The sequence below is a fragment of the Aedes aegypti genome, chromosome 1, assembly GCF_002204515.2.
Source record: "Aedes aegypti strain LVP_AGWG chromosome 1, AaegL5.0 Primary Assembly, whole genome shotgun sequence".
Classification (NCBI taxonomy): Eukaryota; Metazoa; Arthropoda; class Insecta; order Diptera; family Culicidae; genus Aedes; species Aedes aegypti.
In genome coordinates, this window is record NC_035107.1 from 108,497,796 (window position 1) to 108,511,620 (window position 13,825).

A 13,825-nucleotide genomic window follows, 5' to 3' on the forward strand; every position below is an offset into this window, starting at 1 on the left:
CGAGTTCCTCTGGCCACTTCTAGAAACTAGATATGTGGGCCAGTGAACTGACAAAAAATCATTTTAATCCGTTAATAAATCGCTGAGCGGTGAGGGTTTCAGTATTTTTGCTTTCACTCAGGCCTCTGTCTGAATGTGTGCTGTGAAGTTTATTGTTTTTAAGAATGTTTGATTTCTATGAAAATAATGTATAATTCCGTAAGAAGGTAGGTCATTTGGCATAAAGTTGTTTGGCATAAAGCCGTTTGGCATAAAGTCGTTTGGCATAATGGTCATTTGGCATATGGTCGTTTTCCGTAAGGTGGTAGGTCATTTGGGATAAAGTCGTTTGGAATAATGGTCGTTTGGCATAATAGTCGTTTGGCATAATGAGTCTAAAACCAAGATTTTCTCAGTTTTTCGTTTGTACGTTTCTATTGAATCTTTCTAATGACATCAGCCTTGTTTTGGAGCTAATTGATGCAAAGTGACACTTTATTCAACAATCATTCACTCTTGAATAAATTTTATCATGTTGGGAAAGTTATTTTCAATAGTATTTCATTATTTATCCAGAAATTACTCTTCTTTCAAATTTCAATTTTTCTTTTGCGTTTCGCTATTGTAACAAATTTTTGCACTGATGATTTATATATATTTTGCACAAATTTACCTTTCATTTAACTGTTCTATTTTTTTCTAAATATGATGTAACCATAATTATAGGAATGAAAACTGTTGATTAGGCTGTTCTTTGGAGCTATATTTTTAAAGTATTTTTTGTTCCCAACTGTCAAAAGGGCGGCAATCGATAACATTGACCTGCCATGTTCAGTAGCTCAAGGACTATCATTATAAAAGCTATGAGATTCGAGATTTTGCCACCAGGCGGCGCTAGTGAGCATAGAACTTTTGTTTTGCGTTTAGCTCAGGATCCTGACCACTTAGAAAGATGGCGTCTTTGGCAAAGTTGTTCAGTAGCTCAAGCGCTATCATTATAAAAGCTTTGAGATTCGGGATTTTGCCACCAGGCGGCGCTAGTGAGCATGAAACTTTTGTTTTGCGAATATCTCAGGATGCTGGCCACTTAGAAAGATGGCGCCTTCGGCAAAGTTGTTCATTAGCTCAAGCGCTACCATAATAAAAGCTATGAGATTCAAAATGTTGCAACCAGGCGGCGCTAGTGAGCATAGAACTTTTGTTTTGCGTATAGCTAAGGATCCTGACCACTTAGAAAGATGGCGTCTTTGGCAAAGTTGCTTAGTAGCTCAAGGACTATCATTATAAAAGCTATGAGATTCGAGATTTTGCCACCAGGCGGCGCTAGTGAGCATAGAACTTTTGTTTTGCGTATAGCTAAGGATCCTGACCACTTAGAAAGATGGCGCCTTCGGTAAAGTTGTTCAGTAGCTCAAGCGCTACCATAATAAAAGCTATGAGATTCAAAGTTCTGCCACTAGGCGGCGTTAGTGAGCATGAAACATTTGTTTTGCTGATATCTCAGGATCCTGACTACTTAGAAAGATGGCGTCTTCGGCAAAGTTGTTCAGTAGCTCATGTACTATCATTATTCTAGCCAAGAGATTCGAGATTTCGCCACCAGGTGGCGCTAGTGAGCAAAGAACTTTTGTTTTGCGGATAGCTCAGGATCCTGACCACTTAGAAAGATAACGCCTCCGGCAAAGTTGCTCATTAGCTCAAGGACTATCAGAATTCTAGTAAAGAGATTCGAGATTTTGCCACCAGGTGGCGCTAGTGAGTATCGAACTTTTGTTTTGCGGATTGCATAGGATCCTGATTACATAGACATGGCGTCTTGGGCAAAGTTGAGCTACTCAACAAGTTTACCGAAGACACCATCTTTCTTAGTGGTCAAAATCCTGAGAAAACCGCAAAACAAAAGTTTGATTTTCACTAGCCTGGTGGAAAAATTTTGAATCACATAGCTTTTATAATGATAGCGCTTAAGCTACTAAACAACTTTGTCGAAGGCGCCATTTTTCAAAGTGATTAGGATTCTGAGGTATCCGCAAAACAAAGCTATTTCTAGGGACACAGTATCACAACATATCACAGTAACCATGAAATTTTGTTTTTAAAAATAGACCGGTTGAAACCCCCATGTAACACAATCGTGACCTTCCCTTGTAAGTGGCCAGGATCCTGAGACAACCGCTAAACAAAATGTCGATGCCCACTAACGCCGTCTGGTGGCAAAATCTCGAATCTCTTGGCTAGAATAATGATAGTCCTTGAGCTACTGAACAACTTTGCCAAAGACGCCATCTTTCTAAGTGGTCAGGATCCTGAGCTATACGCAAAACAAAAGTTCTATGCTCACTAGCGCCACCTGGTGGCAAAATCTCAAATCTTTTGGCTAGAATAATGATAGTCCTTGAGCTACTGAATAACTTTGCCAAAGACGCCATCTTTCTAAGTAGTCAGGATCCTAAGCTATCCGCAAAACAAAAGTTCTATGCTCACTAGCGCAGTCTGGTGGCAAAATCTCGAATCTCTTGGCTAGAATAATGATAGTCCTTGAGCTACTGAACAACTTTGCCGAAGACGCCATCCTTCTAAGCAGGGTTGCGATAGATCTTCTTCGCGAACGGTGATCGACGCATCTTCGCGATCCAATATTCGCCAAAATTCATTTTTCATTTTTGCGTCACGAAGAGCATCGAAAAAAGCGAACGGATGCAACGCCGAAGAACCAAAATGAACACACCGATAAGTGGCTCGCGAAGCCTTCCCACTCGTAGGATACATTTATCCACGCGCTGTTCATTCTCGTGATTCATTGCAAGGTTGCTTCTTCTCGTGAAGTCTAGCAAACACTCCACGCTAAGCCAGCTCTACGCAGCGCATGTGTTAAAACTACACAGAATGGGGCAACCAGTGCAGAACTGGCTGACTGAGTGAAAATTCTGTGTAAGTCGCACTCATTCTGTGAGTTGCCGACGGGCTGTGCGGGGATCGATGGAAACGGAACTGTCAATGATCTCCCGCGAGGCAGCAAACAGTTGGCCGTTGGTAAGATGGGGAGTTTTCTGAGATGTTTTCTAGCTAAAAGCCGGAAGATGGTCGCAAATGCGAATTTTTTTTCCCCAGTTGCTTCCGCTTCGGCTATTCAAATGAAAAAATCTCTGATAAATTTTAAAATTGGAATGTTTTTTTGACGTTAACTACGTCTTACGGCAATATACTGGGTGTCAATTGAAAATCTAAAATGTTGCGACCGTCATGATATGATGTTAGATTTCGAACTATAGGAAGGCTGCAACTATGACAATCGACTAAAATTCAAATGCAGGAAATCAATTGGCGTAGTTAACGTCATGCGGTCGTGTCTTGTATACAACCCCCTCTGATTTTTTGTGTTTTCAGAAGCAAAACAAAAATGGAAGCGTATTACGCATTCCAAGCGTTTCTCCTTTGTGCGCATTTCACTCATTCAGTTTTATTTACGTTTGCACAAAACTGTGTACTGCTTTTGCACGAAAAAGGTCAGTTTTGTGCGCTCGGCATTCATTTTTGAGCGGAGCAAGTTTAGCGTGATTGTTTCGAGCCCGCATGAAGATGATCGAAATGAATATTTTTCTGCTCTTCGCGAAGAGCAGGCAGCATGGATTGTACCGTTCACATTACCGAGTGATGGAAAATCACCCAATGATAGCATCGGGAGAAACAGCGATCCGAAAATGAAACACGAACGAATGAAGCGCCCGAACGGTTGTTTGTGTTTATTGGCAGATTCTGTTTTGATGCCTACGAAAATTCATCATGCCTCGCGTCTCCGATCGCTGTTCAGCAACATTGCTTCTAAGTGGTCAGGATCCTGAGATATCCGCAAAGCAAAAGTTGCATGCACACTTGTACTGCCTGGTGGTGCAATTTCACTTAAGCAGTGTTGCCAGCTACGACGAAATTTTGAACATTTCATGAAAAACTGGATTACAGTTGAAGAGTATTGCTATGTTGCTTAGCATTCTATTTTTCTGTTCCGTCCAAGTTTTATGGTTTTGATCCCTTCTTGATTCTTCTTAAACAGTGTTGCCAGACGCATGCACATTTGTGATTCGGCCGACTGTATGGCACGCAACACTTCCTTCAACTTTAATGAACATTCGGTATCGTTATTTTTAAAATTTTTTGGTATTTGCATATCACACCCCTATAAAATTGGCTCTTTTGATAACAATCGAGCAGTGTTGCCATCTTTTACAAAATATGATAACTTGAACGGCCATTTTGGAAAGTTCTCAACCCATGCTTCAACTTTGCCGAATATCTCGAATCAGTATTTCCGCATCTAGACGTTGCACTTTTCAAAAACATAATTATAACCCTGATTTTTTTTACGACCGATTTTTTTTTACGACCCCCCGATAACGGTCGTAAAAAGAGGTTGGGGTGTACGTATATATTTTTCCAAAATCATTTTTTGAATTTTGTGTGTTAAATTTTTACTTAAAGTTGTGACATTTTTAGAAAAACACATTGAAAAAACATAGCTAATTTCTTCAGCATCAGATCGACCAAAATTTTAAATCAATGTGTCATTAAAATCGTAATCTTATATTCTTTGAAAAGCACTCACGAAATTTTTGCGGAAAAATCTGAAAACAATTCAAAATCAATGAAACAGTCATTCAAGTCATCGTGCAAAAGTTTGGGTTCACCCCTCAGTATGGTGTATCGTACAAAAGTTTGGTGTAGGGTCGTACCCTCGGTTGAATCCTAAATATAAATAAAGCTGTTTTAGTTCAGTGTAGGATGATGGATGGTAGAGAGGAGAGAAGGGAGGAAGATCAGTGTCAGCAAGGGAAGTTGGATGTAGCGGTTGTTGAGCAAAATAAATACTGTGTATAGAATTCGTGAGAAACGTGAAAGTGTACTTCTACGAGTAATCCGAACCCCACAAAGTGGCGACGAAGATAGAGGATTGAAGGTAAGAAATGGATTTCCGAAAAATAGTGTTTTGAGATTATCATTATACCATTGTGTTCCGCTGGCAAAGAGGTGGAAGATGGCGTCAGATTTTCTTGGCTCATACTTTCATTTTACTGACGGGCAATAGTATGTGTGTAATGCCGATTTTCTGAAGTCGAAGGGGTGTATGAGAAAATGTTGACCTGTTGAAAATGTTCGGATGAAATAAAATAAACAGGGGAGCAGTTGATGATAGTCTTTGAGATGGATGCTAACAAAACATTGACTTATATGCTACAAATGGGGAGTGATAAGAAGAAGCGTTATTTTCTAGAGTGTACCTGTTGGGGTAACAGGAGGGGATCAAAAAGGAAATTTGGTCCCGGGTCACAGTGAAGTTGTTTGTACCTGTAAGTGTACAGGAGGTGAATGTCTATTCACGGGTACTGTTGTGAAATATGAATGTACCTGTTGGCATAGCAGGGGGGGAGTGTGCGATATGCTCCCGGGTATAATTTACAAATGAGTATGTGTACCTGGTCAATGGACAGGAGGTGAAATATAATTTCACGGGTTCGGTTGCAAATGTATTCTAAAAGTTAATTAGTTGAAGTATACGAATCAAATAAAATATGATTTTCTCGTGTTTTGCTTTATTATTTTATATGACGAATTGAGATAAACAAATATGACAATAAACATATTCAAATGCAAGCTCGTGAAACGGTTGGTTTAGAATTTCGAAATTGTGTTATAATTGCAGATGGAAGACTCCCGGCCACTCCCACAATTTCGTTGCGAGGAAATTGAAAAGCAAAAGCTTTTCAAGGAGTGGAAGACCTGGAAAGGAGCTCTTGAGTGCTACTTTGATGCTTATGGAATTTGTGACCAAAAGCAGAGAAGAGCGAAGTTACTACATCTAGGCGGTCCACAACTGCAACGGGTGTTCCACAATTTGCCGGACAGAGAAAACTTTCCATTGGTTTCTCTTGAGAGGCAGTGGTATGATGTGGCGATCAATGCATTAGATGCATTCTTCCAGCCGTATCGCCAAGACTGTTTGGAGAGGTACAAGTTGCGGCAGATAAAGCAGAAGGAAGGAGAACGGTTCGCCGATTTCATTCTACGTTTGAGACAACAGATTTCCGATTGCGGCTTTGACAAATATCCGGAAGAAGTTAAAGAGGTGTTGAGTGAAATATTCCTTATCGATACTATCATCGAAGGGTGCCAGTCTGAAGAACTGCGGCGTAGGATACTACAGCAAGATAGGTGCTTGGCGGAGATTGAGTCGTTAGGTGTGACGTTGGAAGGGATAGATCATCAGGTGAAAGGTTTTAACAGGAGGAACGAACAAGCAGGTTTTGGACAGCAGGTTTTGAGAATTGGAAACGAATCGGGTTCACTTCAGAAGAAGTTTCGCTATCAGTCTACGGGATTCAAGGGAAAGTTTAGTGGAAAGGACGGATATACTTGCTATAACTGTGGTCGCCGTGATCATATTTCTACTTCCGAAACCTGTCCAGCAAAAGGAAAAGTTTGTCATGCCTGTAAACGAGTTGGTCACTTCGAGTCGAGCTGTCGATCCCGAAAGAGGAAGCAGCCACCGCTGACGAAAAACGTGAGAGCTGTAGAGGAGTCCGCCCCTGAGCTAGCTGTCCAGGAGGCTGAATCATCGAAAACCTACTATACATTCCATTCCGGCAACGAATCCAACGTAGTGCCATGTGTGGTTGGCGGAATTCAGTTGGATCTACTAGTTGACTCTGGATCTGATGTGAATCTTGTTCCTGCCAATGTGTGGGAGAACCTCAAGCAGGCTTGTATTGTAGTACACCAGTGCGTGAAAGGCAGCAGTAAAATTCTCAAAGGCTATGCAAACGATAATCCTCTGCCGATACTTGGAACTTTCGTGGCTGATGTTAAAGTTGGGCATAAGGCTGTTCGGGCGGAGTTTTTCGTCATCAAAGGTGGACAAAGGAGCATTTTGGGAGACCAAACGGCCAAGCAACTGGGGATCCTTCAAGTAGGGCTGCAAGTCAATAGTATCGCACATCAGGTCGAACCTTTTCCAAAGATTAAAGACGTGCAGGTACACATCCATACAGATCCGGAAGTTAAGCCTGTTTTTCAACCGGTTCGACGCGTCCCAATTCCACTCGAGGCTGCAGTGGACAAGAAGTTGAATCAACTGTTAGCAACGGATATTATTGAAGTCAAGCACGGCCCTGCCACTTGGGTTTCCCCTCTGGTCGTAGTGGGAAAAAGCAATGGAGAGCCGAGAATTTGCCTTGATCTGCGGCGAGTGAACAAAGCGGTTCTTCGTGAACGTCATCCGATGCCTGTGGTGGATGAGTACATGGCCAGATTAGGTGAAGGTAAGATTTGGAGCAAGTTGGACATCAAGGACGCATTCCTTCAGGTAGGTCGTTAGAGATGACTAAATAAAGCAATTGCAACTATCTATGATGTGTTTGTCAGGTTGAATTAGCTCCCGCGTCAAGAGATGTCACCACATTTATCACGAACAAGGGGCTTTTTCGGTTTAAAAGACTTCCTTTTGGATTGGTCTGTGCTCCGGAACTGTTCCAAAAGGTCATGGATCAGATATTAGCGGGTTGCACTGGAACATATTGGTATCTAGATGATGTAGTAGTTGAAGGAAAGGATCTACAAGAACACGACGAAAGGCTAAATGAAGTATTGAAACGTTTTAACGATCGGTCAGTCCAACTCAACTGGGAGAAATGCGTATTTCGTGCAAAGAAAATTGATTTTGTGGGTTATACTATTTCAGCTGAAGGTATATATCCATTGAGTTCAAAGATTGAAACAATACTGTCCTTCCGTCAACCTGATTCTGAATCGGAGGTCCGCAGTTTCTTGGGATTGGCAAATTATTTAAACAAATTCATTCCTGATTTGGCTACTCTCGATGAACCTCTGCGACAGTTAACAAGAAAGGGCTGTGCGTTTGTTTGGACTGAGCAACATCAACAATCTTTTGAACAAATCAAAGCTGCAATGGCCAATGCCGGGTCATTAGGATTCTTCAACACTGAAGACCGCACTGCAGTCATGGCTGATGCTAGTCCAACGGGGCTAGGGGCCCTGCTCCTTCAAACAGATAGGTCAGGATGTAGTCGAGTCGTCAGTTGTGCCTCAAAATCTTTAACAGAGACGGAGAAAAAGTACTGCCAAACCGAGAAGGAAGCCTTGGCTATCGTATGGAGCGTTGAGCGTTTTTACACCTATTTGTACGGAAATGAATTCGATATTTTGACTGATTGCAAGGCCTTGGAGTTCTTGTTCACCGTGCGCTCGAGACCTTGTGCTAGAATCGAACGTTGGGTATTGAGGCTTCAAGCATTCGACTACAGAGTTATCTACATACCTGGCGAGAAAAACGTAGCAGATGTTTTATCTCGGCTGGCGACACTCAAACCGATCCCATTTGATCCATCAGAAGAAATTGCGATCAGACAAGTTGCTCTGTATGCAGCAACAACAGCTGCATTAGACTGGAAGGAAATAGTTAAAGAGTCACGAGAAGATCCGGAGATTTGCCAAATTCTAGAGTGTCTGGATCAAGATAAGGTCGATGAGATTCCGTTGGCTTATCGTATAGTTGCCAACGAACTATGTCGTTGTGATGATGTCCTTTTGAGAACTGACAGAATTGTTGTACCTGCTGTGCTGCGTCACCGTGTGTTGTGTGTTGCCCACGAAGGACATATCGGTATGCGAATGATGAAGGCTCATTTGCGTTGTGCTGTTTGGTGGCCTAAAATGGATTCAGCGGTAGAGGATTTCGTGAAGAAATGCCGCTCATGTGCTTTGGTTGCTGCTCCGGATCCACCTGTACCGATGATTCGTAAGGAGATGCCTTATGGGCCCTGGGAAGAAGTTGCGGTAGATTTTTTAGGTCCATTACCAGAGGGACAGACACTGTTCGTTGTTGTGGATTTTTACAGTCGCTTCATAGAAATTTGTGAGATGACACAGATTACAGCAAACGACACTATTTTACAGCTGTCTAAGATTTTTTGCCGTTACGGGGTGCCCATAACTTTACGCGCAGATAACGGTCCTCAGTTGAGTACTTCTTGTGAAGAGTTCAGCACCTTTTGTGAAGAGATGGGGATTCGTCTGGTGAATACCATTCCATACTGGCCGCAGCAAAATGGCGAAGTGGAGCGACAGAATCGATCCATTTTGAAACGACTAAAGATTGCTCAGGAGTTAGGTCAAGACTGGAGAAGAGTTCTGGATCAATACATCTTGTCCTACCATTCTACTCCTCATCCTACAACAGGACGGTGTCCTTTTGACCTAATGTTTGGAAGGCGAATTCGCAGCAAACTACCGCAAATACCACGTGAGGTTTCAGCCGATGAAGGAGTCAGTGATCGCGATCGAGAACAAAAAGAAAAGGGGAAGGTTTACGCTGATCAAAAACGACGAGCTTGTCAAAGCAACATTGAGGTGGGCGATAAGGTATTGGTTAAAAGATTTCGCAAAGAGAATAAGCTTAGCACAAATTTCTCACCAGAAGAGCATTCTGTTGTTCGAAGACGGGGAGCGGATGTGACCATAAAATCGTTGGAAACTGGTAAGGAATGTCGCCGTAACATCTCACATCTCAAAAAGTTGTCAGATGTGACTTCAACTTGCGAGAGCAGCAATGATGCAGTGTCTTCAAACGAAGAAGCAGAACACAGTCTAGCTGCTGGAAATGAGGATATTCAAGTTTCAACTGAGGCTAGGGAACTAATCGATCGAAGATTACATTTGCAACGAAATAGGAAAGAGCCTGCTAGGTTTTTGGACTACCTGCCACACTAAAATAAGTTAAGGGGGGGTTGTAGGGTCGTACCCTCGGTTGAATCCTAAATATAAATAAAGCTGTTTTAGTTCAGTGTAGGATGATGGATGGTAGAGAGGAGAGAAGGGAGGAAGATCAGTGTCAGCAAGGGAAGTTGGATGTAGCGGTTGTTGAGCAAAATAAATACTGTGTATAGAATTCGTGAGAAACGTGAAAGTGTACTTCTACGAGTAATCCGAACCCCACATTTGGGTTCTCCTGAACTTACTTAAAACACGAAAAATCTGCAAAATCTCAAACCAATCATGAATTCAAAATTATTTTAATTCCTGTAATTTAAATCATACAAATGTAATTACAGGTTAATGGTAGGCAAATCGTTTTTCGTCGTCTATTTCTCAGAAAACATCTGTACCTACCTAGGGAAGAGCTCCAATTTTCGACCCATTCATACGATTTTGGCCTACTTTGTATGAAAATCAGAAAATTGGCACAGAATTCTTGTAGGTCGAAAATTAGTGCTTTTCCCCTACTAGCGAAAAACCAAAATCTGTGCTCAAAATACCGTGCGTCTCCATGTGTCCAATTTGGTACTTACCTTTCATTAATTCGTTCTCTTCCAACTTCGATTCCAGCCAAGTCAAAAGTAACAGTCAACGCTTGCAGTCCGGGGTTGGTGCGAGGTACGGAACACCTTCGACACTCGCCAATCATGAGGGCATTATTTGCCCGCGCTCTTACCTACCCGTGGATGTGGCTATTCATGAAGAATCCTCACCAGGGAGCTCAAACGATGGTACGGCTAGCAACGGATCCAGAACTGTGGCAGGTGAGCGGAGAGTTTTTCAAGTGAGTATCGTAGATTTGAGTTGAAAATGCTTATCATGAAACTTAACTCGTATACCCTCCATTCAACAGTGATTGTGAACAAACCGACGTCTCAGAACTGGCCAAGGACGATTTGCTGGCGGAGAAACTATACAAAGAAACCATAAAGGCGCTGAAGTTGGAGTGATGGAAGTTCTTTTGTTCTATCATGATAGAAGAGACTTATTTTAAGAGCTAACTTATTTTAATAGAATTTTATATCAGCCAAAATAAATCACCATTTCCAATCAACAATAAAGCCCTATTCGGTATTGCTAGAAAGAAGGTCAAACCGGCGAAAATGCGGAGACATGATAAACATATTTCGGATTCCATTTTCGTCGTACTGCTCAAATCATACCAGCCAAAGTCAACAAAGACCTTGGGAGAACAACGGCAAGGGCGGAATGCATTGTGGCTAACCGACGGACGGTCTATGATGAATTGGGCAACATGAATTGTGATCGCTGAAAGGAGACTGTATTCGATACTGTTCGAAGAAAAAAAAAGGTATAAAGAGAGGTTTGTATAAAGAGTGGGAAGAATGTGTGAGTAATGTACCTTTTCGACTCATACTTCAAACACTTAAATCTAACGATGATTTTCAATTGATCTGATGAAATCAGCTGTTATCCGGTAAAATTTAGGTTCTGAAAAGTTGAAACGTAAGCTGGTACTGTAACCGTAATTGAGAGAGGTGATAACGATACCTAATGAATTATGATTTAGTATTAGTTCCCTACAAGTGCCTCAAAAATACTCAAAAGAGACAAGTATTTGTATTTCTTTTAATGTTGTGTATAAGAAAGTTGTAGTTCCTGTTGAAACTTACACCCAAACCAAGACCTAATACAATTATTATGCAATACCGTTGCATATACAGAACATGCATTAAATTTCTGTACATGCAATGATATTATACAATACGAGTTAATATGTGAACGCCATGGTGCCCAAAAACTTTTTTTTTTTGTAATGTGTGATTTACTCTAAATTTTTCTTATCACCTTCCGTCTTGTTCCCTTGTTTTCCACACATGTGTATTAACTTTCACCTACAGGTATACCACTAATCTTCAACTTGAATGCAAGTTTGCTTTCTACCTTATTTATGAAGCAGACAAAATATAGGAGCAATGTTCGCTTCAACCGTCATCGCACAGCAGTGCTCCCGAAAATTTGAGGTTCAGCTTCGATGCATCTTATGCTTTTGGTTGGACTTTAAGGTGATTATAAAACGAAACCAAACTTAGAATTTTTAATTGCACACGACTAGAGAATCTGACATCAGTTCGCGTTGAAAACCAATCAAATTGCTTGCCTGCTGGTGGTGACCAATGGAATAGATTTTCAACGCGGAGCGCTGTTTGGTTCTCACGTCTTGTGCTCTTGAAAATTTAAGGAGTGGATTCGTTCTATAATCACCTTAACGAAGCACTGCTCAGCAGAACGTGTGCAAAATAAACCTTTTTATTTCCGCTTTAGACACTTTGTTCAAAAACTGCACCAGCCGAATCAAATAATTTGCGGAGACGGTCAAAACGTGACAGAAAAAAATTCAATACATCCGTTCGCGAGCGCTGCCTACTGCGATCATTCCATAATAGCCCAAAGCTGAAAAACGAAATACTTTTTAATCAGCCGGTAAAAAGACGGTCGATGGTTAAAGGCTTTCTTTCTAATGAAACTGCATACTATCACAATTACTTACTTTTGATCGTCGAACAAAAGATGATCGTTTTATTTATCGCTGTGTTTCGATATTTCGTCTATGAAGTTCGCAAGTGTACAATGTATTCAAACATTTGTTTGTTTGTCCTTTTTTATACTTTTTGTATTATGTCGGTTCTCTAATGTGATTTATGAGTGTCTTATGTTCCATATTTCAGATTTGTTATCGCCTTTACAGGTGTTTGTGCTCTAGCTTCAAATTAGCCACAAGCATCCTTTGCTACACTGAATAATTTACATAATTGCTAACTAGCGAGAATTGGCTTTGCGTTATTGTGTGACTTACTAAATAATTTTGTTGATTCTTACGTTTCTTAAAAAAGACATCAGATTTCCCTTACATTTACTGTATCCTTGGAAGTTATGCTTTCGGCGTAAAAAGCGCTAGGTATAAAGCAAAACATAATTGCCGCTGTTTTTCTTTTCTTTAAATGATGAAATGACGAACCTTTTTCATGCGTAAGGAATTCATTAATTGTAAAATGATTTCAGAGGTTCTGATATGTTATTTTGTGTGTTGTTGTACAGTAGTAGTGTGCCGATGAACTAGGAACAAGGAACGCCGTAACTTCAGTAACAGTAACTTAACTTGTTGTACTTATAGGAAACTTAATCAAATTATGCGATGCTTTATTCGAAAGTCCATATCTTCCTATCACAATTTAATACAATTTGTTTCTGCTTTGTTTTTTTTCTTTCTATTTAGTGTTTTTTAGTCCTTTTCTTTCGATTTTTTTTTGTACAACTGATAAGAGTTTCTTACACTCAACTTAGCCGAAAACTATCTAAAGTGCGTTCGTGTGGGTAATGTAGTGTTCCTTGTGTAAATGAAAAACTCTTATCGGAAAGACTATAAACTTCGATATTGCCAAACAAACTTCAGAATTAGAAGCTCCTATGGAAATAAGGCAATATTTTATTGAAGTTTATGCTCGTTTCAATGTTCTTCAAGCAGTAGAATTCCAAGTCTTTCCGACACGATGCTTTCACTGTAAGTTTCATTTTCATAGTTTGAGGCAGTTAAGAAAATGTTGCGCAATCAAATTTTCCCTATAGTCAACTAATACTGCGTGCCTTCCAAGGTAAACTAAAATTCATGCAGCTTTTATGTAGTTTAGGCTATTAGTTATTTTAGTTGTTTAATAAATATTTCATAACACAGTTCGTCGGAATGAACCTTTGTTTGGTTGAGCGACTAGATATTCTCTTGATTTGTTGCCTATATCAGTGTGTCACTGAAGTGCGTTACAGAATTATTAGTTGCTAGTGTAACTAGTTTGATTTTCCTATCATAAAATATTAGAAAGACTTCAACTTTACTAGTTTTTTCTGGTTTTCGATAAAAAGTGATTTTGGGTTTATTTGATTTTACATGACTGAATTTTTGTCGCTCTACAGACAATTTACATCAAACAATACATTTGTAAATAAAATAAAACTTTTTTTTCGCCTTCAGCTTAGATGAAGCTTGCGCTTCAATAATTATTTCACT

The 13,825-nt window shown here is 40.4% G+C and overlaps 1 protein-coding gene across 1 annotated transcript in view; it reads left to right on the forward strand.

Moving 5' to 3' along the window:
• Window positions 1-10,869, forward strand: part of LOC5576481 (retinol dehydrogenase 13) — a 32,854-nt gene extending 21,985 nt beyond the window's left edge. The window contains exons 4-5 of the mRNA XM_001662624.2: window positions 10,372-10,585; window positions 10,655-10,869. Of these exons, the coding sequence (XP_001662674.2) occupies window positions 10,372-10,585; window positions 10,655-10,751 (311 nt within the window). The 3' untranslated portion in view covers window positions 10,752-10,869. The remainder of the gene's footprint in view (window positions 1-10,371; window positions 10,586-10,654) is intronic.
• The last annotated feature ends 2,956 nt before the right edge of the window (window positions 10,870-13,825 follow it).